The sequence below is a fragment of the Hevea brasiliensis genome, chromosome 11 (assembly GCF_030052815.1).
Source record: "Hevea brasiliensis isolate MT/VB/25A 57/8 chromosome 11, ASM3005281v1, whole genome shotgun sequence".
In the NCBI taxonomy this organism is placed as follows: Eukaryota; Viridiplantae; Streptophyta; class Magnoliopsida; order Malpighiales; family Euphorbiaceae; genus Hevea; species Hevea brasiliensis.
In genome coordinates, this window is record NC_079503.1 from 7,759,838 (window position 1) to 7,773,875 (window position 14,038).

Here is a 14,038-nt window from a genome sequence, read left to right on the forward strand (position 1 = left end):
ACTGGGCAATTCACAATTTGATCGCATGTTGATTATACTTTTATCCTCTTGTATACGAGTGAAATAGCAATTTCTCTCTCTCATATTAAAGTTTGTATTCTTTCGTTACTATTCAATTCGATGCCGATATATTTTAAATTTTTCAGTGCCAAAGAGTATGATTCCATCTCTGTGGATGGTTCTGTTATTTCTGTTGATGCTTTGAAAAGGAAAATTTTTTAATATAAGTATAAATCTACTATGAAGTCTCATTCTAATGGTCTATGTTTTGGCACTGATTTGGACCTTGTGGTCATTAATGCCCAGACCAATGATTGTTATGTTGATGATACGTTGATTCCTAACAATACTCGTGTCTTGATTTGCCGTATTCCTGGAACGAGACGTGGCAAGCCCATAGACACTACAACTATTGTTGTTATTGAAAAGCAACAGCCACTTAGTTCCTCTTATCGTACTGGTTCATCCAATACTGAAACTGTTGTTACTGCTTCATCCAGAGGCACCCCCGTAAATTCTGGTGTTAGTTCTGTGTCTGCAAGTACTATTACTACTTTGTCCTCAACAAAATGTAGTGGAGACGCAAGTTTTGGATATGATGATGGGTTTGGGGACGATGTGTTTAGGATTCCCAGAATGAAGCCAGCTCAGTCTGGCATGACAACTGTAGATGTAGAATCTGATGAGGACAGCAAGATTAAGGCTTTAGTCAAGACTCCAGCCTTGGACTGGCAGCTTGAAGGTTCTATCGGTGTGGGTTCTAGGACCCAAGGCGTGAATGGTAGGGGTTGGGGAAGAATGGATGGCCATAGTTTTGGTGGATTGTGGAAGAAAACACCTCCAGAAGGTATATATGTCACAGTTGTAAGGTGCCGGGACATTTTATTCAGTATTGCCCAACAAATGGAGATCCAAATTATGATTTCAAAAGAGTAAGGCCTCCTACTGGTATTCCCAAGTCGATGCTGGTGCCAAACCCAGATGGCTGTTATGTTTTGTCAAGTGGTGCAACTGCTGTTTTGCAGCCTAATGATGATGCTTTTAAGAAAGAAATTTTTGGCTGCTTCCCTTCAAAGAGATCCTGGTCTGTTTGTGATCTTCCACCAGAACTCCTCTGCCCCTTGTGCAAGCAAGTAATGAAAGATGCTGTATTGACTAGCAAATGCTGTTTCAAGAGCTTTTGTGATAAATGCATTAGAGACCATCTAATCATCTTTAAGTTGAAATGTGTATGTGGAGCAGCAAACGTCCTTGCTGATTCTCTGATTCCAAACATGACACTTAGAGATACAATTAATTGCTTTGTGGAGTCTAGTTGTGGTAATAGCAGTGGCGGTGAAAATGCCAAAAGCAACTCTTTTCGAGTTATGGATGTGGAATCTGCTCACTGTTCGCAAGCTCAGATTTCTACAACAAAACCACCTGCAGGATCATTTCAGGAAGCGAAGAAGGCAACACTTAATAATATAGAAGACGAGGCAAACAAAAGGAAGCTTCTTGATGATCCATACCAGATTGCTAAAAAAGCTAGAACTACAAGAGCAGCTGATGTATCTGTAGCCACTATTGGGTCAACGACAATGAAGGATACAGCATCACAAGGAAGTGTTCTGGTGGTTGAGGAAGAAGTGCAGGAAGTGGTGGTTTCTAGCGAGGGAGGAAAGAATAGGAAAGTGGCTGAGGATCAAGTTCAGCAAAAATTGGTTTTCAGCAAGGGAGGAAAGAAAATGAGAGGAATAAAAAATTCTCAAGATGAGTCTCAGATCTTTTTGATGCCTGTTGGCCCTTATGCATATAATCCATATTGGGCTGGTGTGCAGGTGGGGATGGAAGGATACGTAGCACCTTATTATGCTGCTGATGCAATGAATTATGGGCTGAGCCCCTTTGGGATTACATTCAATGGCATGATGAATCAAGCCTCTTTCAGTATGCAGCAAATGTGTGGCAGGCAGTGAAGCTGTTGGTGCAAAGCTCGACAATGATTTTAACTGCAATCGTTCCTCTTTTCCATTTTTTTTCAGGGCTATATGTATAAATAATCAAATCCAACATTGATACAGTGATGTAGTTTGGTCTAACCTTGACTTTTACTTGTAGTTGTTGGTTTGGTATTTTAATAAAATTTCCATTTTTTCCTAATACATTTTTTGCTTATTTTATTTATATGCTCTCTCAATGAAATTGACAGGCATGATGGTGGGCATTTGCAAAAAGACACATTGAGGATTGTAATGAAACCTAAGAGGCTGAACAAACTTTGTAGTGTGATGAATCTTTTGGAAGCGTATTCATAAGTCCATTATTAGGATTTCATTTTGACAATAAATTGACAGGCATGATGGTGGGCATGTGTTGTATTTGTCTCTAGATCCACGAATCTTATGGAACTCATCTCGTGTTTTTTTTAGAGAGGAATATAAAATTCTCAAGAATAAAACAATATTAGAATTACTAAGATTTTGCAAATCTTCCTTTTACATTTCTTTATAAAAAGTCACACACACAAATTAAAATAAAGTTTAAATTAAAAATTTTGTATGAATTTAATTATTAGGAGATTAGCTAAAAAGTGTGTAGTATTGAAGGTGAAGAAACAGGAGAAAGTACCTGTGATGTGCTATAATGATATCGTGGAAAGTAGTGCTATTCTAATAAAAAATAATGGTGATAATAAAAGATCTATGTTTTTCATCTTTCAGGAACTTTGATTTAACATTCTTCTTTGGCATAATCTCGAGCAAACCCATCATCATTTTTGCCCTTTTCTTGATTAAAAAAAAAAAATCAGTTTATCATTGCAATCTTATATCATGGATCATCTTTTAATAGTCCAATGTTTTTATAGATTGACAAGTCTAATTATTAACCCAAACAATTTAATTAAAAAATTGGTTAAATATAACAATTTAATTAATTTGATGGTTTTTCCTTAATTGGCTTTTGAGCAAAAAGCTTGGACAGCTCGCCTATTGTTAATTTCTTGAGGTTCTCGTACTAAAAATGTGGCATCATACACAACAATACAACACTTCTCCTTCCCAAGACATTCTTGCAAAAGCACAAAGCCTTTCACTTAAGTGCAAATTACTACGCAAGCAATCAAATGTAATAAATTTTAATTGGCAGAAGATTATCTCCTCCACCTTTCCCACCATATGCATACTATGCATAGCGTCAGATTGCCCTTCTGGAAGGAGTCGCATGGTCCCTTGGAATTGCCATGGCTAGAAGTGGAGTTCATATCTGATTGGCTTGTTCTCAGCACACTAATCACTCACAGCTCCTGCTTAGCATCCATGTTATTAAATTAATGATAGATTTAACAGGCATCTAAGGATATGATTGTAACAGTGATTAAAGCATGTTTTCTGAATTGATAAAACTAGAAGGATATACAACTGAAAATATTATATAAGTTGATTATTTTTATTGTCATGAAGCCTATTTTATATATGCAATAGTTTTTCTGCAATAAATATTTGCAAAGAAAAATATTCTTTTATGCATTGGTACTAAGGTGAAATTCTCTATCGAACTCAGGGTGGCATCATCATCATATTGTTAATTTGTTGACATGCTACAGATTTTTTTTAAGTGACTGAATAATTGGAATGAGGATTGTTGAACTCAGGACACTGCTGGAAGCTATGCGAGTGTCAACTTGAAACTTGCTAATGAGATAATTGGTACCACAACACAGGAGGTAGTCCTTAAAGTTAAACATCGTGATGGCAGTTCTAGATATTTGGGGAAAGTGAAATCCTTCTGATCTAAGTCAAATTTGAGAATTTAATGTCACAGGATCACCGGCCAGTTTTTTTTCTTCTATCAACACAGTGAAAGTAGATGGCAGTAAATATTGATTTTGTTCAATTACAAACTTGTAATATGGTCTTATGTTTCTGCTGACAATAACGCCTAATTAGCACAACAAATGCTCAATCCTTCTTGTGTTTATTTATTCATTATATTTGAGAAAAATAAACATGTATAAGGAATACAAAAACCTTAATACATCAATCAATAAAAGGTCCTCCAGAGTACGAGGATGGAGGATCTTCAATCCAAACGATAAAGCAATCGGCAATTAGTGATAATTTTCTTTCCCAATTTTATAGATGCATGGAGTTGCTTGAGATGCCCCCACTTTGGCTTATTCAAATTCCCTGCAAGTCTTAAACTTTTATGCCATGACATTGGTAATGGCAATATTTGATATTTTTTGCAGGCAATACATCAATCAAGGTTTAAAGTATATATCAACATAGATTTAATTGTGGATTACTATATTCATCCATTGGTGCCTTACAATCATATGATGTAGTTATACATGGACCTCCGGCGTTGCATCCGAAGTTGGTTCCTCCATGATACTGAATGGGGGTTAAGAAAAACTTGTCAATAAGTTAAAGCAAACATAAGTTCATTGAAAATAAACGTATGAAGTCATTGCTTTGCACGGAAATACCATATAATAGTTATTCAAGACCCCACCAGCTTGGACAAATCGAGCAACGGAAAATGCCAAATCTTCAGCGGTCCCATATGGGTTTTTCCCACCCCAGGCCTTGAACCTACAAGGACATATAAAAAATGCAGATTTTATTATTTCAATCAGTTCAACTGGAAGAAACAGTATTATTTCAGCAAAAAAAAGGACTATCATCCACTTCAATTCTCAGTGAAAATTTTTGGACTTTTGGGATTGTTTGGATGGAAGGTATCACAGTAAATGCCATTGCAGGTATCAATCTGTAGCACAACATGGAACAGAGCCATTAAGAGGCCAACTGGTATGAATGTTGCTTTAAACTTCTTTGACTAAATTGTTTAATGCTGAAGAATTAGAAATAGTGAGTACAATGGGTAGAGGAGCATCTGGTTGCTGGCACATAATCCATGGAACTCCAATCTTTTGTGCTACAACAATTTGTGCACACCATTGAATGTAACTTTTCCCTGCATTTTCGTAAGGTCCTGATACTACACAACCCAAACTGAGTCAAATAGTCATCATTTGAAACAAAATATCCAATGCGGCACTCAAACTGTCAACGCTCGTTTAAAGAGTCAAAGCAGAGCCAAAATATCTAAAGTAGCGATCAAAGTGTCAAATGCTTGTTCAGAGAGTCAATGTCAAGCCAGAGGCAACTCAACCACCTAAACCGAGCAGGATCAAATTGAACAAAAGATAGTTTAGTTTAGGTCTAAGCCGGACAGCACAAGAGAAGTAGCAAAGTTATCGCTTGGGAAACAAGCCGAGCAAAACCTATACCGACCAATAGTAGTGTCAAGCAAAGATCAAGCCGAATTATTAGGAGATAATCTCGGGATATCAACCCGATATTGTCTCTGTGATTGAGGCAACAACTATTTTCCTTAAAACCTATAAATATTAGAAGCAGCTAGGGGGATCAGGTACGTTAGTTCAGTAAAAAATCACTGCCGAATTATTCTCTTATTCGCAGCCTATGATTTTCCAACTGGAGTGTTAGAGTGACTGGCTGAGGCCACTGACCTCACATTTTGTTGTTTTACAGGCTTACACGGCGTAGGACTGGACTTTTGAAGTTCATAGTAGCATCAAGTCCCATGATGTTTCCGTATTCATTCTCAATGTGTTATGTACAAACACAAAAGTTCAGCAACTCCGAGACCAAAAAAAAAAAAAATCCTATTAATATGAATATAAACGCTACTTAAATCATATAGAAGAAAGAAGAAAAAGTGCTGCAAATGTAAAAACATGTGCAAGAATTGTAGGTCCTCCCTGCGAAGCAAACATTTTTTCTTCTTTCAGGATGTTTACAATTTTAATGGTAAAAGTTTGCATTTCATTTTGTATAAGGCAAAATTATAGTGCTCTTATCAAGTATTGATATGAACATTGCAAAGGAAAAAAAAAAAAAACAACAAATTAGAGCAAGTAAACAATGAAACCTTGTAAATCTCATTATTTGTCCTCAATTCAATGCCTGGAGCATTGTGCAACCACATAGGGAAGCCACTGAGATGCATATTAGTATTCTCTTTGCAAGCATATTAGAAAGAAACTCATAATTCCATTTAGCACAAAAGCAAGGGCCAATCCACAAAATGACATGAAGTCCATCTTTTTGAATGAGAGCAAAGAATTTTACAATGTCTAAATTTCCCGAGAAAATTATACTAAGAAACAAAAAATATATATAAATAAATTAGGGAAGAAAATCAAAATTTTCTTTGTCAACTTAAAAGTCTAGTATCAGTTCAAACCTAGGGGTGTGCAAACGGTCGGTTCGGTTCTGAACCGAACAGAACCGATAAAATCAAAAATCGAAAATTAAAAATTTTAAAAACCGAACCAAACCGATTAATAAGAGAAAATCGAACCGAATCGAACCGATAAATATCGGTTCGGTTCGGTTTTAAACCGATCAAACCGAAATTTATAAAATTTTATATTTTTAACATTAAATCTAAATAATAAAAACATAAAAACAAAAAAAATTAGAAATCAAAACTCAAAAATCTTAAGGTTTGGTTTGGTTTTCTTTGATTTTGATTCGGTTCGATTCAATTTGGTTGGATTTTTTTGATTTCTTATATATATTAATAATTTCGGTTCGGTTCGATTTTTTTGATTTTTTAATGAAAATAACCGAACCGAACCGATTAACTGAAATTATCAAAATTATAAACCGAACCGATTAAATTTTAAAACCGAACCGCTTGAACCGAATTAATCGGTTCGGTTCGGTTTTTCGGTTTAAACCGAAAACTGCTCTCCCCTATTCAAACCTGCCACCAAACAGGCTCATGGCGATCCTAGAAGACATAAGTTTCAATAGCATCAAGGCCGCCCTCCTTCAGACCACATCTGTCTATCACCACATAATCAGAATACTTAGAAGTTTAGAATCAGGAAATGCATTTAAAAGAACTACTTGTTTTCCAGAAGTACTAGCACCAACTAGTGAACAATGATATTTTCAATACCTCAGGATTGCTGCAAGAATAGTGAATTGCACTAGAGAAAATGATTTTGCATTCACCATTAATGATAATGGCATGGGAATCATATTCAACAGTTGTTGCTGAGCACAAGCATAGCAAAGATAAACTTGCAATGAAAAGAATCACAATCCAAGAACCTGACAACATCTTGAACAGGAAATTATTGTTCTTTTTGTACCTTCTGATAAAGTAGAAAAGGTAACAAGGAAAAAGAAAACAAAATTACAAAATAAAGAAAGAAGTGCCAAGCTTGCCTACCCAAATTAAGCTGAAGAAGAATGCTTTCTTACTGTTGATGTAAAGTGACATTTTTGTTATCACATGTTCTTTAAGTTTTAGGTTAATGATTATTTTGTAATGCACTAAAGTATGGGTTAGTATGGCTAATTTCAGTTCAGCAGTTATGTCTGGGTTTAGTCAGTAAAGTATGGGGCTTTTCTTATAAAACTTAACTTAATATACTGGTGCTTATATATATTTTGAATTTCTTATAAAACTTAACTTAATATACTGGTGCTTATATATATTTTGAATTAATGAAATATTGCAGTAGAGAAAGAGAGTTCTCCTGCAATTTCTCCCCATTTTCTTTGTTCTTTATGCTTACAATTGGTATCAGAGCATTTAGATCTTAGAGAGGGAGTGTGAGAGAAAACAAATAGGAGAAACTTCACTATAAAAACCATAAACACTTTAGTGTTGTTCATGGCCTCTAGCAACAATTCATCAACTGCACCCCCTATTTCTACAAGAGAGAACTATGTCTTCTATTCTATCAAAATGAAGGCCTATCTAAGGGCTTTTGACCTTTGGGAGGTAGTGGAAACAGGGAGAGATCCACCACCATTGAGAGTTGATCCTATGTTAGCTCAAATAAAGTATTACTCTGAGGAATGTGCAAAGAAGTATAAAGCTTTGTTCTATTTGCACCAAGCTGTATCTGATGTTATATTCACAAGGATTATGTCTTGTGAAACAGCTAAAGAGGCATGGGATAAGCTCAAGGAGGAGTTCCATGGTAGTGACAAAACAAGACAAATGCAGATATTGAATCTCAGAAGAGACATTGAGGTTTTGAGAATGAAAGATTCTAAATCAGTAAAAGAATACTCAGATGGGCTTATGAAGACCATAAATCAGATAAGGCTGCTTAGGGATGAGTTAACAGATAAGAGAATAGTAGAGAAAGTGCTTGCAACCTTACTCGAGAGATTTGAACAAAAAGTCTCTTCCATTAAAGACTCTAAATATCTTTCTTAGATCACTTTGGCTGAGCTAGTGAATGTTCTATAGGCAGTAGAACAAAAGAGCGTGAGAATGGAAGAAAAATATGAGGAAGCATTAATGGCAAAACAAAAAGGAAAGGTGCAAGCTACTTCAGAAGGGAAAAGATCTAGTGGAGAAAGAAAATTTAAAAGCAAGAAAGATGAAGGCTACAAGGAGAAAAACAGAGATGGCAAGTTCCCACCATGTCCAAATAGCAAGAAAACAAGCCATTCACAAAAATTTTATTGGTTTTGACCTGGAATACAATGTAGAGCTTGCAAAAAGTGTGGCCATGTTGAGAAAGTATGCAAGAACAAAGGTGAGCAACAGGCTCAAGTTACTGAAGAACAAGCAGTAGAAGGAAAAGCTTTTTACAGCAACCTTTTACTCTTTTAACACAAGTGGAGATGCTTGGTTGATAGATAGTGGCTGCACACATCACATGACTTTAGACATCAATATTTGAAAGGAACTTGACAAGACCTACTCTTCTAAAGTGAAGATTGGAAATGGGGAATATGTTGAAGCTAAAAGGAAAGGAGTGGTTGCAGTACAAGCAAATTCAGGTGCAAAATTAATTCATGATGCAATATATGTGCCTAAAATAAGTCAAAGTTTGTTGAGTGTAGGCCAAATGTTAGAAAGAAATTATGCTTTGCATTTTGAGAATATGTCTTGCACTATATTTGATTAGTCTGATTGTGAATTATTGACTGTCAAAATGAAGAGCAAAAGCTTTCCTGGTGAGTGGAAGTAAACTGAAATTCATGCCTTTCCTAGTTATGTTGAGGATTCCTCATTGTGGCAAAAAAAGATGGGTCATTTTAATTACTCTTCATTGAAATATATGCAATGCAAGGAGTTGGTTAATTATATGCCTATGGCATGTGATAGTAAGGGTGTGTGTGAAGTATGTCAATTGAGGAAGCAAAAAAAATGTCGAATGCATGCTGATAGGATGAGCTGGGTTTCTACCAAAAATGTCGCTACATGGTAGGTGGCGTTTCCGTAATATATGGAAGAAAATGATTAAATAAGAGTTGGCAAATACCGAATAAGACAAAAAAGGCACCATACTCAACATTATAATATGGCTCATTGCACTTGCTAAGGTACGCAATTATATTATATTATTACTTTTCAGTATTTGCTCTTTCTTTGACATTTACTGACTTGAGCGTCGGAATGGCTCTGCTTAGGCCATCGACCTCACCTCTTTTCAACACCAAAACCATTTACTGACCCAAGAATTTCATGTAACATCAGTTGTATTTGTGTAAATTATCCATGTATAAAATATAACTCCAAATATAAATTATATAGAATTTAATTATTGTATTTCATATATTAAACTTTTTTATATCAAATATATAATTTCATTTACAAATGAAATTTCATTATGCATTTTAAATTCATTGATTTGAGATACAATCTTTCTTTGTATGCTTGAATTGGAAATCTGCTGAGCCCTAAAACCTACTTCAACTTATAGGTTCTTAAATAGTTTGAGTGAAAAGTTCTTTAAAAAAAAAAAAAAGAAAACTAAGCATTCCAATATATTGGTTTTACAAGGAATGGAGGACTTTTTAGCTATGGAGAAAAGTAAAGGAACAGGGCTGAAGAAAAGTTCCTCAATTTCTAGATGGGAAGAGGTCAACCTACAATTCTCCTACGTTGAATCTACAATCTTCTCCTACGTTGAAGCACATAGAGAACCTCAAGTTCTCAACCATCAATCATACATGAAAAGTTGACTATTTGAATAATTTATCAAGACTATCGATAAGTGGCCTAAAATTAGAATTAAAGGAAAATTGAGTTTCTTTAATTTATCCTTATCTTTTGCTTTGCATTTTTATTGTGAAAATTAAAAATTATGGATAATAGAAAAAAATTAATTAGTTTTTAAAGAAAATGAATATTGAGATAGATAAAAATTTGAGAGACTGGAAAATTAAAAAGATGAAAATATTAGAAAGGTGAAAAATGAGAGAAAAATCATATTTTTGAAAATTAAGAGAGATGAAAATATTTGAGATAAAAGAAAGAATAATTTAAATTATTTAAGATGTTTGATATTTATTAAAAAAAAATTTCTAAAGTATCCTTAAAAAATAAAGAAAGGAAATCTCTAAAGATTTAAAGAAATAGATACCAAGTCTAGGGATGGCAATGGGTAAGGTACCCTGCCTGAATCCAAACCCGATTAATATTTTCAAAACCTGAATCCGTATCAAATCTAATTAAAATTTATTCTTAATTATCTGAATCCGTACTAATTCGATTATTATTACCCGAAAAATGTCTGAATCTATTTAATTTTATATTTTTTAATTAAAAATATATATAAAAATTATTTTCATTAATAATTTATATTTTAAAATTTTAATAATTCTATAAAATATTTTAATTCCATCTTATATAAAATAAAATATATAAAAATTTATAAATATTATTATAAAAAATATATTTTTTATATTTAATTAAATATTTATATAAATAAATTTAAACAACAAATAAATAATATATAAAATTTAAATTTATTATAAATATTAAATTTTAAATTTAAATTCATTTTAAATTTAATTATGTATTATTTAAACCTATGCTAGAATTAAATATGCACAAAAACACCAAGTCCAATTGGATTTGGGATTTAATAAAATTGCCTACGCGTCTATGACTATGCTTGCACCTCAAGCAGTTACGCGTCTCTATGTTCTATAAAATATCATTCTTGCACGAAAACAATCCATTCATTGATTTTTGAAGCTCTTTCTTCTCTCACTATCGCATCGGAGGAATCTTTGCTCGGTAGCTCATCGGAAAAAACATTCGATCGCTGATTAGAGGAAATTTGGTAGCGGCAATTGAAGAATTATCATCCTAAAGTATCGGAAAAACCTTGGCGGCGGCAAATTCAAGATTAATGCAGCCGACAATTGAAGATTAGCTCTCTATGCATCGGAAAATCGTATAAGTCGACGATCCTGCAGATTGGCGTACAACAATTTCTGTTTCGCCGATCTTTTGTGGGCAATTCACAATTCGATCGCATATTGATTATAGTTTTTGATCCTCTTGTATACGAATGAAATAGCAATTTCTCTCTCTCATATTAAAGTTTGTATTCTTTCGTTAGTGTTTAATTCGATGCCGATATATTTTAAATTTTTCAGTGCCAAAGAGTATGATTCCATCTCTGTGGATGGCTCTGTTATTTCTGTTGATGCTTTGAAAAGGAAAATTTTTGAATGTAAGTATAAATCTAATATGAAATCTCATTCTAATGGTCTATGTTTTGGTACTGATTTGGACCTCGTGGTCATTAATGCCCAGACCAATGATTGTTATGTTGATGATATGTTGATTCCTAACAATACTCGTGTCTTGATTCGCCGTATTCCTGGAACGAGGCGTGGCAAGCCCATAAACACTGCAACTATTGTTGTTATCGAAAAGCAACAGCCACTTAGTTCCTCTTATCGGACTGGTTCATCCAATACTGAAACTGTTGTTACTGCTTCATCCAGAAGCACCCCCGTAAATTCTGGTGTTAGTTCTGTGTCTGCAAGTACTATTACTAGTTTGTCCTCAACAAAATGTAGTGGAGACGCAAGTTTTGGATATGATGATGGGTTCGGGGACGATGTGTTTGTGATTCCCAGAATGAAGCCAGCTCAGTCTAGCATGACAACTGTAGATGTGGAATCTGATGAGGACAGCAAGATTAAGGCTTTGGTCAATACTCCAGCCTTGGACTGGCAGCTTGAAGGTTCTATTGGTGTGGGTTCTAGGACCCAAGGCTTGAATGGTAGGGGTTGTGGAAGAATGGATGGCCATAGTTTTGGTGGATTGTGGAAGAAAACACCTCCAGAAGGTTATATATGTCACAGGTGTAAGGTGCCGGGACATTTTATTCAGTATTGCCCAACAAATGGAGATCCAAATTATGATTTCAAAAGAGTAAGGCCTCCTACTGGTATTCCCAAGTCGATGCTGGTGCCAAACCCAGATGGCTCTTATGTTTTGTCAAGCAGTGCAACTGCTGTTTTGCAGCCTAATGATGATGCTTTCAAGAAAGAAATTTTTGGCTGCTTCCCTTCAAAGAGATCCTGGTCTGTTAGTGATCTTCCACCAGAACTCCTCTGCCCCTTGTGCAAGCAAGTAATGAAAGATGCTGTATTGACTAGCAAATGCTGTTTCAAGAGCTTTTGTGATAAATGCATTAGAGACCATCTAATCATCTCTAAGTTGAAATGTGTATGTGGAGCAGCAAACGTCCTTGCTGATTCTCTGATTCCAAACATGACACTTAGAGATACAATTAATTGCTCTGTGGAGTCTAGTTGTGGAAATACCAGTAGCGGTGAAAATGCCAAAAGCAACTCTTTTCGAGTTATGGATGTGGAATCTGCTCACTGTGCGCAACCTCAGATTTCTACAACAAAACTATCTGCAGGATCATTTCAGGAAGCAAAGAAGAAAACATTTGATAATATAGAAGACGAGGCAAACAAAAGGAAGCTTCTTGATGATCCATACCAGATTGCTAAAAAAGCTAGAACTACAAGAGCAGCTGATATATCTGAAGCCACTATTGGGTCAACGAGAATGAAGGATACAGCATCACAAGGAAGTGTTCTGGTGGTTGAGGAAGAAGTGCAGGAAGAGGTGGTTTCTAGCGAGGGAGGAAAGAATAGGAAAGTTTTTGAGGATGAAGTTCAGCAAAAATTGGTTTTCAGCAAGGGAGGAAAGAAAAAGAGAGGAATTAAAAATTCTCAAGATGAGTCTCAGAGCTTTTTGATGCCGGTTGGCTTTTATGCATATAATCCTTATTGGGCTGGTGTGCAGGCGGGGATGGAAGGATACAAAGCACCTTATTATGCTGCTGGTGCAATGAATTATGGGCTGAGCCCCTTTGGGACTACATTCAATAGCATGATGAATGAAGCCTCTTTCAGTATGCAGCAAATGTGTGGCAGGCAATGAAGCTGTTGGTGCAAAGCTCGACAATGATTTTAACTGCAATCGTTCCTCTTTTCTATTTTCTTTCAGGGCTATATGTGTAGATAATCAAATCCAACATTGATACAGTGATGTAGTTTGGTCTAACCTTGACTTTTATTTGTAGTTGCTAGTTTGGTATTTTAATAAAATTTTCATTTTTTCCTAGTACATTTTTTTCTTATTTTATTTATCTGCTCTCAATGAAATGGCATTTGCAAAAAGACACATTGACGATTGTAATGAAGCCTAAGAGGCTGAACAAACTTTGTAGTATGATGAATCTTTTGGAAGCGTATTCATAAGTCCATTATTAGGGTTCCATTTTTACAGTAAATTGACAGGCACAATGGTGGGCATGTGTTGTATTTGTCTCTGGATCCATGAATCTTATAGAACTCATCTCGTGCTTTTCTTAGAGAGGAATATAAAATTCTTAGAAATAAAACAATATTGGAAAAACTATTCTTTTGTATATCTTCGTTCAACATTTCTTTACAAAAAAATCATACACACAAATTAAAATAAAGTTTAAATTAAAAATTTTGTATGAATTTAATTATTAGGAGATTGGCTAAAAAGAGTGTAGTATTGAAGGTGAAGAAGCAGGAGAAAGTACCTGTGATGTGCTATAATGATACCGTGAAAAGTGGTGCTGTTCTTATAAAAAAATAATGGTGATAATAAAAGATCTATGTTTTTCATCTTTCAGGAACTTGATTTAACATTCTTCTTTGGCATAATCTCGAGCAAACCCATCATCATT

At 34.9% G+C, this 14,038-nt stretch overlaps 2 protein-coding genes and 1 pseudogene across 2 annotated transcripts; 2 read left to right on the top strand and 1 right to left on the bottom strand.

Moving 5' to 3' along the window:
- Positions 1-240: 240 nt before the first annotated feature.
- Positions 241-2,142, top strand: LOC131170632 (E3 ubiquitin ligase PQT3-like; annotated as a pseudogene).
- Positions 2,143-3,990: 1,848 nt separating this feature from the next.
- On the bottom strand, positions 3,991-7,183 carry LOC131170414 (beta-galactosidase-like). Its single transcript, XM_058129463.1, has 3 exons — positions 6,784-7,183; positions 4,472-4,577; positions 3,991-4,376 (listed from the first exon to the last, which is right to left on the bottom strand). The coding sequence occupies exons 1-3, from the start codon at positions 6,834-6,836 to the stop codon at positions 4,263-4,265; spliced, it is 273 nt and encodes a 90-aa protein (XP_057985446.1). The 5' UTR covers positions 6,837-7,183; the 3' UTR covers positions 3,991-4,262.
- A 3,735-nt stretch (positions 7,184-10,918) lies between these two features.
- Positions 10,919-13,443, top strand: LOC110653740 (E3 ubiquitin ligase PQT3-like). Its single transcript, XM_021809508.2, has one exon. It carries the CDS (start codon positions 11,419-11,421, stop codon positions 13,255-13,257), a length of 1,839 nt encoding a protein of 612 aa, XP_021665200.2. The 5' UTR covers positions 10,919-11,418; the 3' UTR covers positions 13,258-13,443.
- The last annotated feature ends 595 nt before the right edge of the window (positions 13,444-14,038 follow it).